Source organism: Salvelinus sp. IW2-2015, linkage group LG26, assembly GCF_002910315.2.
Source record: "Salvelinus sp. IW2-2015 linkage group LG26, ASM291031v2, whole genome shotgun sequence".
Classification (NCBI taxonomy): Eukaryota; Metazoa; Chordata; class Actinopteri; order Salmoniformes; family Salmonidae; genus Salvelinus; species Salvelinus sp. IW2-2015.
This window is the reverse complement of record NC_036866.1, coordinates 39,241,821-39,261,873: the sequence shown is the minus strand read 5'-3', so window position 1 is coordinate 39,261,873 and position 20,053 is coordinate 39,241,821. Positions and strand designations below refer to the sequence as shown.

Here is a 20,053-nt window from a genome sequence, read left to right as displayed (position 1 = left end):
CTTGAAACATGCTACTATGTCTCAAATCATGCTACTATGTCTCGACTCATTGCTGCCTATGTCTCGAATCTCATGCTACTATGTCTCAAATCATGCTACTCTGTTCTCAAATCATGCTACTATGTCTCGAATCATGCTACTATGTCTCAAATAATGCTACTATGTCTCAAATCATGCTACTCTGTCTCAAATCATGCTACTATGTCTCGAAACATGTTACTATGTCTTGAAACATGCTACTATGTCTCAAATCATGCTACTATGTCTCGAATCATGCTACTATGTCTCAAAGTCATGCTACATGTCTCGAGTCATGCTACTGTCATCGAGTTCATGCTACTAGTCTCGAATCATGCTACTCTGTCCTCAATCATTGCTATGCTGCTCATGCCTACTACTGTCTCCAAGATCATGCTACTATGTCTCAAATCATGCTACTATGTCTCGAAATCATGCTTATATGTCTCGAATCTGCTACTCTGTCTCAAATCATGCTACTCTGTCTCGAATCATGCTACTATGTTCTAAATCAGCTAACTCTGTCTCAAATCATGTATCTGCTCTCATCATTGCACATCTGACTCTGTCTCAAATCATGCTACTATTGTCTTAAAGCATGCTACTCTGTCTCAAATCTTGCTACTCTGTCTCAAATCATGCTACTCTGTCTCAAATCAGGCTACTATGTCTCGAATCATGCTCTATTCTGTCTCGAATCATGCTACTCTGTCTCGAATCATGCTACTATGTGTTCAAATTCATGCTACATATGTGTCAAATCATTGCTACTTATGTGTCAAATCATGCTACTCTGTCTCAATCATGTTACTCTGTGTCAAATCTTGCTACTCTGTCTCAAATCAGGCTACTATGTCTCTATGTCTCTCTACTATGTCTTAAAGCATGCTACTTTGCTACTCTCAAATCATGCTACTCTCTCAAATAATGCTACTCTGTCTTCAAATCATGCTACTCTGTCTCAAATCATGCTACTCTGTCTCGAATCATGCTACTCTGTCTCAAAAATCATGCTACTCTGTCTCAAATATGCTACTCTGTCTCAATTTGCTACTCTGTCTCAAATATCTACTCTGTCTCAAATCATGCTACTATGTGTCAAATCATGCTACTATGTGTCAAATCATGCTATGTCTCAATCATGCTACTCTGTCTCAAATCAGCTACTCTGTTTCAATATGCTACTATGTCTTAAATTATGTTACTCTGTCTCAAATTCATGCTACTCTGTCTCAAATCATGCTACTTTGTCTCAATCATGCTACTCTGTCTCGAATCATGCTACTCTGTCTCGATCATGCTACTCTGTCTCAAATCATGCTACTATGTGTCAAATAATCTACTAGCTCAATCATGCTACTCTGTCTCAAATCATGCTACTCTGTCTCGAATCATGCTACTATGTCGAATATAACTGAAGGAGAAGGTATTTTACATGAAGATGCTAATGAAGCCAAATTCATTCAAATTGAATTACTCCTTTCTGCCTTCTGATAACCCACATTTATCAGCATGCTGTTAGAAATTACTAACTCAGTTATAAATCAGTCGGGGAGAGTCATTAGTGGTTGGAATGGAACGTTTTCCCCCCACCAATAGCAGAGTAGTTAGTTGTGCAATGTCAGCACTCAGCCACCAAAAACCAAATTCAGTCAAAAGCTACGCTTGCTCTGTGGCAGATTCTTTACCAGCAGCCCCCACCCCTGTCAACCACACACACACACACACACACACACACACACCACACACACACACACACACACACACACACACACCACACACACACACCACACACACACACACCACACACACACACACACACACACAGACAGGACAGATCCTCCAGTGTACTGACATTCTAAGAGGAAAACATATGCTGCTAGTCGCTCTTACAACAAAGCGTGCTCCATGAATAGGATCTTTGTTTGGAGAGGAAGGAGTTGCTGCCCGGCAACTGGATGGGGAGGGGGGAGGGGGGGGGGCAGCTGTGCGGCCATCTCCACAAAGCCATGGGGAATAAAGTATATTCCAGCTGTACACTTTCTCTATAGGAAACGTTCTACTTGTTGGGGTGGGACGTCGTTTACGAAACTTAGGCGACGAAGTAGCTGTGTTTAGACGCGGAAGTGACAATGTCGTTTTTGAATGGGATATTGTGAACATAGACTCGTATTTCGGGAGCTCCACGAAGCCTTTGTACGCCGATTCCCCCTATATGAACCCCAGCCATATTGAAGAGCTTGGTGACAGACTGCCTTTGAGTAGTGACTGACTATGATACTGGTTTCCAAGTAGATGGCAGCTGGTGTGGATGAATGCTACCCCAGGCCTCTCTTCTATTCGCTCTCGGCTTGTGGCTTCCTTCTACCATGTTCTTTTATAGCATTTGTATTGTATCTGGATGTTTGTTTTGGGATTGGATCACATTCTCTCACCAGGTGTATACAGCATTAACGATCTGTCCTGCTATACAATGTCTTGTTAGGTTGAGGAGAAATGTTAATAGGAATAATCCTCATGCCTAGGTCCTGGCCACAGTTTGAATGTTCTCAAACTTAGCAGTTGTGTAAAAACGACAAGCAGGCATCGGCCTGCCAACTCTCTGGACAAACATAGCGGTAGTTTCACCTCGTTGTCTCGCTTGTGTTCGCTCCCTTCCCGTGCTCTGCTGCTACCGCCGCTGCCCAGGCCAGAGTGAACCAGGTCTGCGCTTCTCTGTTTTGTGCTGCGCTCTGTGGTGGTGCTGGAGGCAGCTGGTTTACACTCTGCTCTGTAACTGACTAACTGGCTGTTTGTTTATTCCGCTGCTGGTCTCCAGGTTTCTCCCCCCAGTGTGATCCAGGCCTGGGCATGGACGAGCGCAGCGCCACTATGGACCCCAGCAGTTGGAGCGGCAGCGAGAGCCCCGCAGACGACATGGAGAGGATGAGCGACGGGGCCGAGAAGGGCATGGACGGGGACCCCGAGGGGGTGTGGAGCCCCGACATCGACCAGAGCTTCCAGGAGGCGCTGGCTATCTACCCGCCCTGTGGGCGGAGGAAGATCATCCTCTCAGACGAGGGCAAGATGTACGGTAAGTACAGAGGAAGGAGGAAGAGAAGAACTCCAAGAAAGGCTCCAGTTAGTTAGAACTGGGCTATTGTTCACAGAAGCGGACGAAGTGGGGGGAATATTTATTTTGAATGATTAGAAACAACACATACTGCACCATGGTGAGTTAGTGAGAGTTAGTAAGAGTGGTGAGTTAGTGAGAGTTGTGAGAGTGGTGAGTTAGTAAGAGTGCTGAGTTAGTGAGAGACATGACCAGTGAGTCTGCTGGAGTGCTGTGGGAGGGAGGGAGGCAGAGGTTTAGAACTAAAGCCAGTGTGAACCATTAGTGAGGAGCAGATGGTCGTGTGGCTGCCACCAGCTGCGCCGTACACTCTCCCCCCTCCCCCTTACCCTCTTTCTCACTCACACACACACACATACACACACACACACAGTCCCTCACCCTCCCTCTCTTCTTGGGCTTGGCTGGTGATGTTGGGAGAGGGGGGACACCCCCCTCCTTATCTGAGTGTCATAGTTGCTCACAGCACACAACACAACATCCAATGAAAGTAGAGGTGAACCCCCCCCTCTCAAACATGACCAGTGTCTGCTCTCGTGCGACCTCACTGACCAAGCTCACAGTCTGTATAAAATCTCAGGCCTCTTACCGAGTCAGAAAACTGATGTAAGAAAGATATTATATACAGAAACTAGAAAACCATTTTCGAGTCGTATGTAACAGCACTGTGGCACTTTGTGAACTTATAGTGAACTTTTGCTGGTTATAAGTGTGTATACTTGTATATGTTGTTGTATGTCTTCAGGTTGTTTCTGAGACTCTTGACACACAAATAAGACCATCTACAATGTTTGAGTTTGTGTTTATTGAATATCGCCCTGACTAGATCAATCTCTGTCTGAGCGTGTTGACAGACGTGTTATCTCTGCTTGGTTGTGATGTATTGAGTGGGATCAGCACAGGGTCGGTCAGAGGTCCTCAGTATTTTAACATGTTCCAGACTCAGCTGCTTGTTTCTTTACCTTCTCTAGAACATAGCAATGATCCCTCTGGGATTTTACTCAAAAACCACTTAAAGACCTGATTCTGTAGGTTTGACACTAACACACATCCATCAGACAGAAACGGGGCCTTGTGCATTTTGTCATTGTATTTTATTCGAATGTATTACAAATCGCTACGCGTTACTCATGGATGGGATCTGCATGTCAGCGTATCAGGTAGGGAGGACAAAAGAGGGGGTTGCGAGGCATGGGGAGTTGGAGTAATGAGCAGTGATTACTGGAACTGTGGAAGAACTCACTCCAACCTCTCTTCCCAGCCGTGGATCCACTGGGTCCTAGTGCTTGAACTGTGACTCATTGTGGACTCATGTAGCCTGCAGCACAACCTAATATCTCCCTTGTCTACAATTAATATCCTCCACATAGAAGACCATGGATTTGCCTTTACAAAACACTCCGATCCTGTTGGCCACCACTGTGCTGCGGGCCCCTCCGTCTCATCCCAGAGCTGATGAGACACAGATAGAGAGGGGGTCCAGGCTGATTAAGTGGGCTGATTGCTAGAAATACAATTGTTTGCATTAGTTAGCACTGGAACCACACAGATGGCCTGGATTCAATAACAACTTAATTTGCTGTCCGCTCGGGTCGCATCCTGACCAGACGACAGACAGTAGCTGAGCTTTCACAATGTGAGACGGCGTTGGCATCTGAGAGACTGGAGGAACGACGCAGAGCGACCTGGATTAGTCACTAGAGGAGGCGGAGTGAGGCAAGAGCAAGGCTCAGGTCCTCCTGAGTGGCCCTCTTCAGCCCTCTGCTCCCTCCACTCAATGCAGTTAATTAGCAACTGTCTCTATAGCAACTGCCTATTGCCTCTAAACAATGTCTATTTTTCCTGTTGCAGCGGAGCTTATCTCAGTGTTTACCTGTGGGGCTCTCGGGTGCGTTGAGTCTCAGTGGGGCCTGGCACGGTGCCCAGCCTGGCCTGGGGGGGGGAATGACTGGGGCTGGGGAGAGGCTCTTTCCTCTTTGTGGAGCGCCAGCTGCTCTACAGGAACTAGATTGAGCAGGTGGAAGGAAGGGACACGACCTCAGCCCGGCACAAAAAAAGCCCACGTACTGACTGATCACAAAACGTACGATTGCTTGATGTTTCTCTTTAATGTCTCAATGAAGTTATCAACCACTTTTCACTTCTTTTATCCGAGCGATAGATTCTAGAGAGAAATCAGTGTTTTTTTAAATGGTATTGACAATCTCCATCTGGTTTAGATGAGGAGCAGATAGGCCTCCGCGGTGGTTCCATTCTGCCACCATTTATCCTGTGAGTGGAGAGGCCTGTCATGATGCCTCATCATCATTAGACCGTAGCAATCTGCTTTCTCTCTGTTGGCCAGGCCAAATATCCCAGCATGGCTTAGCTGGAGCAGAGGCAGGCTGGAGTTTTGTAGCACCATTGGTGACATGGCCATTTCCCCTCTGCTTCAGGAGCAGGTAGTGACTGAGGTATAGCTAGTGAATCTTGGATCAGGTTTGGATTTGGCCCTTTGAAGTTCTATGATACATTGTCACTGTCACTAAAGATTAGCCAACTTTCAATATTTTTTTAAAAGGAAAGAAATGGCTTTGTAAATGAGTTATGGGAAGCTGTGTACTCGTGAGGATTGATTTGGTTTACACGATATCTCGTCGCTGCCTTCTAGCTATTGTGGATAAGATCCTGTACATCCAAGCTGCCAACATGGCCGTATGAGATGAGACATAGTCCTCGTGCCCTCAGGGTAATGGTGAAGCATGCTGGGTTGGCTTGAGTCTGAGTCATCCTGGGGTCTGGGGCTCCCTCAGGCTATCCTCCCTGTATGGTACATACAGTATCATGGAACTACAGTAACATGTGACAGTAGGCTTCACTATGTGATGGGTACAGTACAGAGCCTTGACTTCAGCTTCTAGCATTTATAGTTGTAGCCTCTATAGGTAATAATACAACTATAGTACTAGCTGCTGAAACTTACGAGTCTGGAAGAGATTGTTTAAAGTGACGGTACAAAATGTAGTTAAAAACAAACATAATAAAAAAAATATCCTGTAACTCCTAACTGCCACGATATGTCACAATAGGAATTATTTTTCTTGTAAAGGTGAAAACAGACAAATGCTAAACTATCAACGCTCATACCAGCTTGCTCTCTACAGTACAGTGGTGTGTGCAGAGTTGGTATTGGCACTGAGCCACTGTCATTCTCCCCGGCGTGGACCTGTATTGCACTGTGGGAAAGACCCACCTCCTCCACACCTTGGGGAACAGCACCTCAGAGTTCTCCTCTGAACACTATACGTATTTCCCATCCGTTGTATTGTGCCTCTTAGAGAGCAAAGATGATGCGTAGAGAGAGTTCAGAGTGTGACCTACACACGTTATCTTCAACGAAGGATGGAGACACACTGTAACGGCTGTCGTCTTCCTCCTCGTCTGAGGAGGAGAAGTTTGAAAGATCGGAGGACCAATGTGCAGTGTGGTAATTGTTCATCTCATTTAATGAAAGAAAACAACTCAAAATAGAAAAACAACAAAGTGAAAACCGAAACAGTTCTATCTGGTGCAGACACACAACTCACGTCCTGACCGCACTAAAACAAAGAAAATACAAAAGAACTATGGTCAGAACGTGAAAAACACAGAAGTTGCATCTCTTCATTTTTTTGAACCATTCTGCTATATATGGTTGCACAGGGTGTGGGGTAAAAAAAAAGGTATAGCCAGAAAACATCATGTTCTTTGTATTTTCTGTATTAAGAGTAGTGGTCTTTTGTGGTGTGATTGTTTTTGGAAGGGTTTTTAGGTAGGTAGCTTTGATTTTACTATCTGTTATTTTACTACCTTAGAGTGGCGCGACATGACTGTGTCCTGCGAGGGAGGCCGGTTATTGACGATGCGCAACTGAGGTCTGGGAGTTTTTTTTTAAGGTGTGTAAAATAAAAATGGAAAGTGCTCAGGAAATGTATGGAGAATTGTAAAGCAACAAAACTCTGTTTTTTTTTAACGTTTTAATTTTTCTTTATTTAAGCAGGAAATCACCATTGAGTCCAGGGTCTCTTTCACCAGGGAGCTCTGCTTATGCAATTTCATAAGACAAACTCTAAATCAAATACAATATCAAACAAGTAAAATACAGCAAAACACAAATATTAAAGAAAAACAATTACATTCCTCAATAAGAAGGTCCCAAATTAATATTTCAAATTGCCCGAGCGGCACCAGAACATCCAACTGTGATGTATTTTGTTGTTGGTTCCAGCAATGAGGTGCTTTAAAAATACAGCGAATTCACCTAGTTCGGTGGAAACCCGAGGAACCTCAAGAGTTAACCAACCTTGTGAACGAGTTTGGTATCTCATGTTTTTATATTTTTACAGCGGTGTTTAGGTAAGTCGGAAGCTTGTGTAGTAGAGCCTTGTCAACAAAGAAGGAATAGTGAAGTGATCTACGGAACTTTAATGAGGACCAGACAACCATTTGATACAGGATGCAGTGGCGAGTATCACAACTGTCACCTGTGATAAAGCGAAGGTTGCTATGGTAGACGGCATCCGAGGATTTAATAGTAGTGGCTGCTGTCACCATAGTGCTGAGCTCCGGAGAAGCATTATAACGGTCAGGATGTATTGTGGCAGGGGTTAAAACCTTTACCTTTCCAACCCTAATCAGGGAAACTCTTGACAGTCAAATTGCAGTTGCCAGTTGCTATACTGTAACAAAGAATGTTCTTTTATCATGAATGTATTGTTGTTGAATGAGAGATACACTTAAGACCTCCGCTGTTTCTCGGTCTTCAAAATGAATGGCTATGGTGAAAGTGGGATGGTAGGAAATGTTCCAAGAGGAGAGTTCCCCGGATGCTGCAGTAATGTGTTCCCGTGTGGCTCCAGTGGGGTGTGAGCTGTGACCATGAAGGGCATGCCTGTACCTGTCGTCTCACACACACACACACGATCGAAACAGGAATATCAATACCATGACATACAAGACCTGCCATGTTTACATAACAGAATTAGAGATCTTCATACAATAACCATTGAAACAAAAGGCATAGAGATGATTATCCAGTGGTATTCCCTCTGTCTTCCTCTCAAGGTAAATGGAGTGAAAGAGGCTCTTGGCACATCTTTGTTTGTTAGTAATGACTCAGTGGCCTTCAGGGGTAGAACGTGTTCTTAACAGAGCCTCTCGCGTCGAGGGCATGTGTGTGTCTGGAGTGTTTGGTTCGTAAAAGAGCACTAGGTGTTCATCTGTAGGTCGTTATGTTGCACTCCCTTCTGATGTAATTATTCCAGGAACAATGTGTTCCTTTGAAAGACATGATAGATTCATGGTACTTTGTGTGAAGGCCCACACAGGGACAGAATGACAGAGGTAATGATGACAGAAAGTGTTGTCGAGATAGAAGGAGAATATGTGAGTGGTCACAACACTCAATGCTGTTTCTCTCATTCTCTCTCTCTTTCTCTCTCACCCTCACTGTACAGTATTTGTTTGGGTTGACGAAACAATTCCGATGTACAGTACATTTTGCTTCACACCATTTTTTTGGGACTAGGTTGAAGAAAATCTTGAAAGGTAAATACCTTCGTCAGGCAGCTTAAAACTTCTTATGGCTGCATCCCGCTACCGGGATCGATATGACAGCAGCCAGTGAAAGTGCAGGGCGCCAAATTCAAACAACAGAAATCTCATAATTAAAATTCCTCAAACATACATGTGTCTTATATCATTTTAACGGTAATCTTGTTGTTAATCCCACCAAAGTGTCCGATTTCAAATATGCTTTTCAGCGAAAGCACTACAAACGATTATGTTAGGTCACCACCAAACCACAATAAGCACAGCCATTTTTCCAGCGAAAGATAGCTTTCACAAAAAGCAGAAATAGAGATAAAATTAATCACTAACCTTTGATTATCTTCATCAGATAACACTCATAGGACTTCATGTTACACAATACATGCATGTTTTGTTTGATAAAGTTCATATTTATAACAAAAAATCTGAGTTTACATTGGCGCGTTACATTCACTAGTTCCAAAAACATCAAGTGATTTTGCATAGCCACATCGTTTCAACAGAAATACTCATCATAAATGTAGATGATAATACAAGTTATACACATCTAATTATAGATATACCTCTCCTTAATGCTATAAACTTTACTTAATGCTATAAACTTTACTTTACGGAAAAAGCAAATCATGCAATAATCTGAGACGGAGCTCAGAACAATAGCGAGAGAGAGCCGCCATGTTGGGGTCAACAGAAACCAGAAAATACATGATAAATGTTTCCTTACCTTTGATGAACTTCATCAGAATGCAGTCCTAGGAATCCCAGGTCCACAATAAATGCTTGATTTGTTCGATAATGTCCGTTATTTATGTCCAATTAGCTACTTTGGTTAGCGCGTTAGCGGTAAACAATTCCAAAGTCACAAAGAGCATCCACTATAACGTGACGAAATGTCCAAAAGTTCCGTAACAGTCAGTAGAAACATGTCAAACGATGTACTGAATCAATCTTTAGAATGTTGTTAACATACATCTTGAATAACGTTCCAACCGGAGAATTAGATTGACTTCAGAAGAGCGGTGGAACGGAGGTCCTCCTCATGTGAAGGCGCGTGTTCAATGCGTGGTCACCTCATGGCAGTGATTACTAATTCCTGTCTCCTTCGGCCCCCCTTCACATTAGAGTCATAAGACAAAGTTCTATTGACTGTTGACATCTAGTGGAAGCCGTAGGAAGTGAAAACTCATCAATATCTCGCTGTAATTTCAATGAGAGCTTGGTTGAAAATCTGCCACCTCAGAAACAATTCAAACAGGAAGTGGAACTTCTCAGGTTTTTGCCTGCCATATGAGTTCTGTTGTACTCACAGACATAATTCAAACCGTTTTAGAAACTTCAGAGTGTTTTCTATCCAATACGAATAATAATAGGCATATATTAGCAACTAGGACTGAGGAGCAGGCAGTTTACTATGGGCACCTCTGTGCACCTTTCATCCAAGCTACTCAATACTGCCCCTGCAGCCATAAGAAGTTAAGGGCCTGTGGAGTTCACTTGAGGATATAAAAAATAAAACAAATCATGTGAGATTTCCAGCATGCTGATGTAATGTTTCCATCCGGGCCTCTCTGTCAGAACTCTGAGAGGCCCGAACACACAGGTGAGCATGGCTAATTAGTCCTGTTAAAACCAACCAACGGCTGCAACCAAACAGCACCATTCACTCCCACAGGTCGTGAGTATGCGTAGTGGGCCACAGTTTGGGATAGAGGGAATTGTGGTTCTTAGAGTGCCGTTCTGCTCTAAATATATACACACTTAAATCACACACACACTTAAACACACACACAGTGCCTTTTTAATTTCAAAAATTGCGATGAATGAATACAGTGGTCCTTTGCCAAACCGAGACGTGGTCGTTGTGGTCTGTGGACTCCTCGGTGTACTCCAAGCTCATCAGAGACTGGGCTCAAGATGACGTTTGGAGTCGTTCTAAAACAACTGAAGTGCTTTATTGTGAGTCGAGGCTATCGGCATCGGGTATACATCATCCTTCCATCCTAAACGTCATGCCTTAAGAAAATGTTTTTCTGACTTTGAAACCTTTGTGTTCTGGAAGTACCACTGAAATGGTTCTATAAACAAACTCAAAATCACTGCTGCATACTATGGGGTGCCTTAATCAAAATATTGGATGTTTCTGCCATTCATTTCACACGTGCATTACTGTGCAAAGATTTCCCCAAATTAGCAATTAGAACAGCAAGTGATTTTTGATATTCCCTGATTGCTGTGTTTGGCTTTACCGGTGGCTCCTTTTGTATAATGAAGTGTGTTGTGATTGGTGGAGAGCTGGATACATCCATAGGGGAGGGCTGGAGGGGTATGTTGATAATGAGAAAAGCCATCGTCACGGCCTCAGACCATCTGACTTTGGCCTTGAAGTCTTTCTCTCTGGCCCATTCTCTAAATGGGAGTGGGGTGGGTGTGGGGGGGGGGGGTCATAATGTACTGTGTTAAGCCATCTAGAATGGGCAGCTGGTCGGGGATGGAGTCAGATGTCAGCCTGCCAGAGGAGTGTGTACGTGTGAGTGTGTGAGGATTTATTTGTCAGGGGGAGTGACGGCCGCACCCATTGACTGCTCTGAGGGAAACACCTGCATTGGAGCTGTAGATCTTATCAGACTAAGCTCCCTATCTCCAAGCTAAGGGATGGGTCAGAACAGCACCATCTGGTTTAGGGACACAGGGCCAGGGCTAGATCTATTTCCATTCAACAGGTCCAGAAGTAATTCAGTATTTTTGTTTGTTTCTATCTGTGTGTTTTTATCTTGTAGTTTGTATGCCTGTGACATTGCAGCCTCTTTTAGATGCATTAAAGGTGCTGCACATGAATTGTTGCGTTGTAATTTCAGAAAATGTCCATAATATACCGTATCTGCAGTAATAGTGGAATGATAATGTTTCACAGTATTTCTTACCCTCCAGTGTTGTGATTGGCTGTGATATTCGCCTATTGATTTCTCCCGCCGGAGCGCCATCTGTTGTCAAAATGGGAAAAGCTGTTTTGACTTTGGCTTTGTTATCTAGTGGAAATCGGGTCAAGTGGCCAATGTAGAAATCGTTTTTTCCCTGGTTGCTAAAATTCTACACTGTTCTCTCAATTTCAGTTTATGTGAGAAAACAAACACTGAATAGCGTAGGGAATAATTTTACCACCAACATCTCTGTGAAATATCTTTTCAGTAACAAAAATATAGTTTTTGGACCAAAGTAAAAGGCTCAAGCACGAGTCTCCACCATGTCACAGGGAAATGGGATGCGTGGGAGGAGGTTTGTTTTGAATACAGCCTAGTGCTGTTGCAATTCACCTAGCTTCTACATAGGGGCGAAATTCTAGGTATAGTTGGTTTCTGGAGCTTTAAAGTTGGAATCCGAAGCGGTGAAACTGCCACGTCTGTTTACGATATTCCAACAACAAAAATATCCCCCCCCCCCCCCCCTCRGACATCATGGCAAATCATTGCACGCATGATAGAACAGCAGAGTGTGTCCTATGATAGAATTATTTTTTTTACCACTGAGCAGAATGCTCCTCTTCCCCGTTTCAAAAGCAAAACAAAAACATGCGCATGCCTGGGGGTCGACCAGTGGTGCTGTTTCACCAAATGCTGATCTCAGCTTTAAGGTCTAATCACTTGGATGGGGCTATTATTCCCATAACATAACCCAAGGTAGCCCTCTGTGTTTGTGTGTGACAATATGGAGGCTGGACCAGACAGAGCCCTGGGGAAGGAGTGAAGATACAGCAGCTCTAGCCGTGGTAATGTTCCAGTCTGTAGTAGTTATAGGGCTTCTCTCCCGTCTCCCCAGCCAGCCAGGGGACCTCCCACTGAATGGCTCCATATTGTTGGCTTAGGCCTTTGTGATGCTAATGTAGGCCTGAGACCCTTGAGTCATCCATCATGGCCGGCGGGACAGCCAGGCTATTGTCCAGAGGATTTGGGTCTCTCCTGCACTCACTCCGCTCCGCCGAGAGACAGGGGCTTGCCTGGGGCCCAGTGCATTCTGGGAAGGGGGAGTAAAGAGCGGAAAGGATTAGGGCGCCCGTCACAGTGTAAATATAAGCTAGTCAGAGGGCTATGAAAGGAGGGTGCCTGCGACAAGTTTGAGCACTGGACCAAGAGACGAGGCATTTTGTTGTACGTGTGCATATTTTGTGGGATTTGTAATGTTGGGAGTTGATACTTTTGATACGTTTTAAAGTTGCTAGCCTCACTACCTTGAACGCAACATGCAGGAAAATGAATAGAACTGTACAATACGGAGGGCAGCTTCTTTAACTGGTTCAAGATCATTTCATTGCCTATAAAGTGTTTGGTTTTTATTCCATTTCAGTGTTTCACAACTTTGATAATGTCAAGAACAGGGCAAGTCACAGTTGTCTTTCCTTATGGCCGTGATTCACAATGACACTTGGAAACCATCTCTGAGAAAAGCCTTTAAATCCCTTGTTATGATGTTGGAAACAGCTCATATTGCCTGGCAATAGACATTTATTGGAGGAGTGTTTAATGGCAAAGCCACACGAAGAGTGCAGTGAGTGAGTGTATGAGTGATCCTCAGGTTGTCAGAATGCCAATGTGTTCTCTAGGGTCTTCTGACATCACCCTGGATGCTGCAGTGCAGAGCCTTGTGGGGGTATGGTCAGTCCATCCTTAAAACGAGGGCCGGGAAAGGAAATGAGAGCTTTAAAAAGATCTCAGCTAAGAGACGTAACGATCTTGTTACACACACACACACACACACAAAAAAAATCTAATTTTTATAGCTGTTGTTACCAATACAAATAATTTCGACGTGTAACACGAAAACACTAACCTGCGTTATCCTGGAATTTCAGTGTCCGTTGGTGTCAGTGGAGGGTGCTAAACTACCTCTCTCTGGTTATGTTGTGTGTACTGTGTGGTGTTGTGTCTCTGCCCTTTGTCTCTGACCCCTGACCTCTAACCCCTGGCCTGGATCAGTAGGGCTGAGGCCGGGTCACTGTGGGTCAGTGTCCTGCTCCATCCGTCAGCCTGGTAAGTGGGAGCTGAAATGGGAACACAGAACTGCCCACACACACTATCAGCTGTCAAGTAGCACTGTAGCAGTCTGCTGATCAGGCAAACCATAGCAATGAGAGCTCAAAGCTCCAACTCTACATAGTCAGACATCTCCAACCCACACACAAACTCTATCTCGTCGACCCACTGAACTCTCAACTCCAATCTGTTAACCCTAACTCTGACCCTGCTCTAACCTCTGCTGTAGGCTGCATTATGTTCTCCATAATTTTTTATTATTTAAGGGATAGTCAATGAAAGGAGATATTGTCCAGTTTGCTTGACGGATTTGCAAGGCATTTGAATAAGATGTTATTTCAGAGAGAACTCATTTGAATGTGTGTTTCTTGGCACATGCAATAATGATATTAAAAATTGACTGCTCCTAAAAAGCTACTTCGGATTTTGAAAACAGCCTATGTGGCATCGATGTTAGTCAGAAACATTTATTCTAGTGTCGAACTTGACTACAAAGTGTAAATAGGATAATTCTGGTCATAAAGTCAGCCTCGTCCAAACCAGAGATTTGCGAGATGATAGGAAAAATGTCTATGTCATGGAATGAAGGGTACTGTTACTACTGTAACAGTTTTCATTTGGTTTGGTTTATTTAAATCCTGCCCAAAGCTGGCGGCACCCAAGTAATCATCAATTCAGAGCGCAGCTGCAAGCGACCAGATCGTAATGCCCATGGTCAATTTGGTTTGACATTTCATACCCCTATGGGGTTAGATAGGGACCATCAGTAAATTACACAATGTAAACAATATTTTTTAAATGTCAATAGCACCAAATGTAACTGACTTAAAAACCTCAAACCAACTATAAATTATAGAAATGTATTTACAAACATTGAAAGCATTTATGAGCCAACTAAAAGATGTGCAACATGAAAATATTGTCCCATTTACATTGTATAATTTATTGATGGTGCCTAACTAGCCCCAGAGATAATCTATCCAATGTCAAACCAACTTTGCCACGGTTGCACACCAGCTGGCTGAAGCTAATTGGCGAAAGAAGTTGGCTAGCACTAGCTAGCCTCTGCAATTTCAAGACACAAGACCTGGTTAGACTGTTTCAAGTTATCTAGAAGGGTGAGCAAATGTAACTGTGTACTGTTTTGGCAGAGTGAATGTACAAACGCTTGCCACGTGCTAACACACACACACACAACAGACTCTCGTTTGGCTTCAGTCATGGCCGCTGCATTTCTTAAAGACCAAGCTGAAAATGAGGCCAAATCAGGAAGTTCAGCCCCCCTTAAATGGCTGGTTTTACAGAGACAACAAACAAAGCAGGAATCTGTGATGGAGCTGGTTTTGAATAAAAGTTCAGAAGAAAGCTGAGGGAAATGGAGCAGTGTTACCTCTTTGAAACTTAATGAGACGTTTGACAATAATAATGTCCATCAGTGCAGAAACTTCTCTCTCTTGTCTCTCTTCTGGCAGTGCACGCTTTTTGTTTAGCTCTGGAAATAGATATTCGCTTACTCAACTCATAGTGGGCTAATTTATGAGTATGATGGGGGAGGGATTTCTTGGTTTGGTTTGGTTTGGTTCTTGGAGGGTTTTTAAACTTCTCTCTCTCCCTCCCTCTGTCTCTCCCTTTCTCTCTCTCACTCCCTCTCTCATCCCTCTCCCTCTTTCTTTCTCTCTGGCTCTCTCTCTCTCCATCCCTCTGTCTGTCTGTCTGTCTCTCCCTTTCTCTCTGCCCTTTCTCTCTCTCCCTCTCCCTCACCCTCTCTCTTCCTCCCTCACCATCCCTCTCTCTCTCCCCCTTTCTCTCTTCCTCCCTCACCCTCCCTCTCTTTCTCTCTTCCTCACCCTCCCTCTCTCTCTCCCTCTCGCTCTGTCACTCTCCCTCTCGCTTGTTTAGTGCTTTTGCCAAGTCCCGCTGAGTGTGTTTGCAAGCTGGTGAAAATAATGAATTATTCAGCAGTAAGCATGCTTACAGCTGGCCGTTTGGGGGCCTTTGATCTGGGAATTGGGCGTCTGCATGAATGCCCGTATTGTCATGTTATGTGTACACAGTGTGTGAGTGATTGAGAGTAGGGAGGCCCCAGCATGGGCAGCGGGAGATTACAGTGCGGGCCTGCTGGGTGCAGGGTCACACCACTAAATCCCCCCAGATGCTGTTTTTTTCGGCCGAGGTCACATGTTATCCGCCAGTCCGTGTTGCCTTAACAAAATGGTCCCCTCCAAGTGAACAAGGGTTAGGGTTAGTATCACCCACCAGGCCCCCCTCCACACACACACCTGTCTGGAGTGGACACGTAAGCCAGGAGGCCACTACCTACACAAACCTGAGTGATTTGTTTCTTCCCCCAGGTCGCAATGAGTTGATAGCGAGATACATCAAACTAAGAACGGGAAAGACAAGGACAAGAAAGCAGGTAAGAGGACTCATCAGTCCAATCCCTAAGGTACACATATTGCCATTTTCTGGAGCCCTTAGAGGTTGCTGGAGGGCAGGTCACCTGATACTACTGGCCAGGCGAAGGAACTTTGACCTGTGTGGCCATGCGTAGGAGAATCAAAACAGGTCTCCTATTGAAGGCCGTTTTTGCATGATGCATAGCACTTTTCACTGTCAAACAGTGGAGGATACAAAGCGCTGGATGCAGTTGTCAAGGGAGGAGTGTGTGCCTGCAGTGGCGAGCTTTAGGCCCTTTTTCTTTTTCATCTCCATGGTAACCGTCTGTTCCCTTGTCTCCCTCCCAACAGGTCTCCAGTCACATTCAGGTTCTTGCCAGACGGAAATCTCGGGAGTTTCACACCAAGCTAAAGGTAAGAGCTACTGCCTTTTGGACCTCCAAGCGCTGTTTGTCTAGCTTCCTGTGTCTATTGCGGTGGTAATGGGTGGGATGCCTGATGCTGTGACTCCAGTATCCTAGATTCCACACATCCAATATTCCTGTTTAGCATTCGATGGGCTAGTCCCATGCTTCCCCCTGTTTGTTGCTCTTGTTTCTTATTGCTTCCTGTGACTAACAAAAGTGTACACCCGCTCAGCGGAACTCGAATGGCTTTGCAAGGTGATAGTTCTACTCTCTCTTTCACTGATCAAGGCTTGAATTGTATGTTCAGTTTCATGATATTTCATATTATATTTTACTCAAGAAAAATATCTTACATCAACTTGCAAGAAAGTACTGTAATGTTTAAATGCTAATGTAATTTTTTAAAATATATAAATATTGATCCTGAAAGTAGATTGCACCTAGAATATCTCCCTGCATGATGTTTGGACAGCAAGCCAATAAGAGAAGCATGCTGGCAAGACGTGTTCGCTGTTGATTGTATATGAGCACCTTAGTGTTGGAGATAGCAGTCAGCCAGAAGCTATGACCTTATCATCGTTTAACACTGAAGCTGTTCTTTGTTTGTGTGTGTTTGTGTGTGTGCTCAACTTGAGGGTTGACTTGCATACAAAGTCATGTTTTAAATACCACTGTCTATACCTCCCATGTCATCTCTAACAATCTGAACGTAATCATTCTATGTTGTAATACGGACAGTAGTTAGTTTTGTCCGGATAGCAAAGTGTGAGGAGTGGGCTGTAAGAGTAAAACCACTCTCATCTCTTTGCATTCAGGTCACATGTATGGTAAGTACCACCCTCAAAATACTGTACTGTTGGCTGTGCTTCAGGCCCGTCTGTAAAGCTAGGTGTCCCTGCTCTTAGATCCATAGTGTTGTGTCCTGCTGCTAAAGCCCCAAGTACTGTGTAATGTACAGTAACAGTCAAACGTTTGGACACAGCTACTCATTCAATTGTTTTTCTTTATTTTTACTATGTTATATATTGTAGAATAATAGTGAAGACATCAAAACTATGGAATAACACATATGGAATCATGTAGTAACCAATAAAGTGTTCAACAAATCTAAATATATTTTATATTTGAGAATCTTCAAAGTAGCCACCCTTTGCCTTGATGACAGCTTGGCACACTCTTGGCGTTCTCTCAACCAGCTTCATGATGTAGTGACCTGGAATGCATTTCAATTAACAGGTGTGCCTTGTTAATTTGTGGAATTGATTTCCTTCTTAATGTGTTTGCGCCAATCACTTGTCTTGTGACAAGGTAGGGGTGGTATACAGAAGATAGCCCTATTTGTTAAAAGACCAAGTCCATGTTATGTCAAGAACAGCTCAAATAAGCAAAGAGAAACAACAGTCCATCATTACTTTAAGACATGAAAGTCAGTCAATCCAAGGGCTCCTGAGTGGCGCAGCGGTCTAAGGCACTTCATCTCAGTGGTTGAGGCATCACTACAGACACCCTGGTTCAATTCCAGGCTGTATCACAACCGGACATGATTGGGAGTCCCATAGGGCGGCACACAATTGACTCAGAGTCGTCCTGATTTGGCCGGTGTAGGCCACCATTGTAAATAATAATTTGTTCAGAATTGACTTGCCTAGTTAAATAAAATCGAAATAAATAAAAAAATCCGGAGAATGTTAAGAACTTTTATTCAAGTGCAGTCGCAAAAACCATCAAGCGCTATGATGAAACTGGCTCTCATGAGGACCACCACAGGAAAGGAAGACACAGAGTTACCTCTGCTGCAGAGGGTAAGTTAATTAGAGTTACCAGCCACAGATTGCAGCCCAAATAAATGCTTCACAGAGTTCAAGTAACAAACACATCTCAACATCAACTGTTCAGAGGATACTGAGTGAATCAGGCCTTCATGGTTGAATTTCTGTAAAGAAACCACTACTAAAGGACACCAATAATAATAAGAGACTTGCTTGGGCTAAGAAATACGAGCAGTGGAGAATAGACTGGCGGAAAGCTGTCTTCAAGGCAAAGGGTGGCTACTTTGAAGATTCTCAAATATAAAATATATTTAGATTTGTTGAACACTTTTTTGGTTACTACATGATTCCATATGTGTTATTCCATAGTTTTGATGTCTTCACTATTATTCTACAATGTAGAAAATGTAAAAAATAAATAAAAACCCTTGAGGAGGTGTGTCCAAACGTTTGACTGGTATTGTATGTCCTGTGTGTGTGCATCTATCACCAGCAGCTACTGTGTATCCACTCCATCACACTGTATCCACTCCATCTCACTGTATCCACTCCATCACACTGTATCCACTCCATCTCACTGTATCCACTCCATCTCACTGTATCCACTCCATCACACTGTATCCACTCCATCTCACTGTATCCACTCCATCTCACTGTATCCACTCCATCTTACTGTATCCACTCCATCACACTGTATCACTCCATCTCACTGTATCCACTCCATCACACTGTATCCACTCCATCTCACTGTATCCACTCCATCTCAGTGTATCCACTCCATCTCACTTGTTATCCACTCCATCACAACTGTATCCACTCCATCTCAAGTGTATCTCACTTCCATCTCACTGTAATCCACTCCATCCACACTGTATCCACTCCATCTCCACTGTATCCACTCCATCTCCACTGTATCCACTCCATCTCAGTGTATCCACTCCATCTCAGTGTATCCACTCCATCTCACAGTATCCACTCCATCACACTGTATCCACTCCATCTTACTGTATCCACTCCATCTCACTGTATTCACTCCATCTCAGTGTATCCACTCCATCTCCACTGTATCCACTCCATCTACACGGGATCCACTCCATCTCATCTGTATCCACTCCATCTCAGTGTATCCACTCCATCTCCACTGTATCCACTCCATCTCCACTGTATCCACTCCATCTCCACTGTATCCACTCCATCTCCACTGTATCCACTCCATCTCCCACTGTATCCAACTCCATCTCAGTGTATCCACTCCATCTCCACTGTATCCACTCCATCTCCACTGTATCCACTCCATCTCAGTGTATCCACTCCATCTCAGTGTATCCACTCCATCTCACTGTATCCACTCCATCTTACTGTATCCACTCCATCTCCACTGTATTGTCTTTGCCAGCATGCTCGTCTTCTGCCAAGTCTTCTTTCACGCAAATGGCAGTGAGGCATTCCATTAACCCATGCTTGCACAAATTCACATGTTGTCCCGTGTGTCTCTGTCGTTAGAACATAGTGCTTGCAACACCCAAGGTTGTGGGTTCAATTCCCGCTGGGGCCACCCATAAGTAAAATGTATCATGACTGTAAGTCGCTTTGGGGGGAAAAACGTCTGCTAAATGGCATATATTACATATGCTTTTAAAATTTAACAGAAATGCTACTTAAACGACAGCATGTCAGAGGATGACACTTAACAGAGAACTCAAGCACTAGAGTGCCTTTTTTCCCCCCAAAGTTCAGTGTACACTACAATCTTGCCCTA

The 20,053-nt window shown here is 43.9% G+C and overlaps 1 protein-coding gene across 2 annotated transcripts in view; it reads left to right on the top strand.

Annotated features, from left to right (window-relative positions):
• The window catches only part of LOC111952631 (transcriptional enhancer factor TEF-1), a 45,680-nt gene that overhangs the window by 14,205 nt on the left and 11,422 nt on the right, over positions 1–20,053 (top strand). For both annotated transcript variants that reach the window (XM_070435285.1, XM_023971505.2), the window contains 3 exons: positions 2,837–3,091; positions 16,074–16,138; positions 16,470–16,532. In XM_070435285.1, the coding sequence (XP_070291386.1) occupies positions 2,869–3,091; positions 16,074–16,138; positions 16,470–16,532 (351 nt within the window). In that variant the 5' untranslated portion in view covers positions 2,837–2,868. The remainder of the gene's footprint in view (positions 1–2,836; positions 3,092–16,073; positions 16,139–16,469; positions 16,533–20,053) is intronic.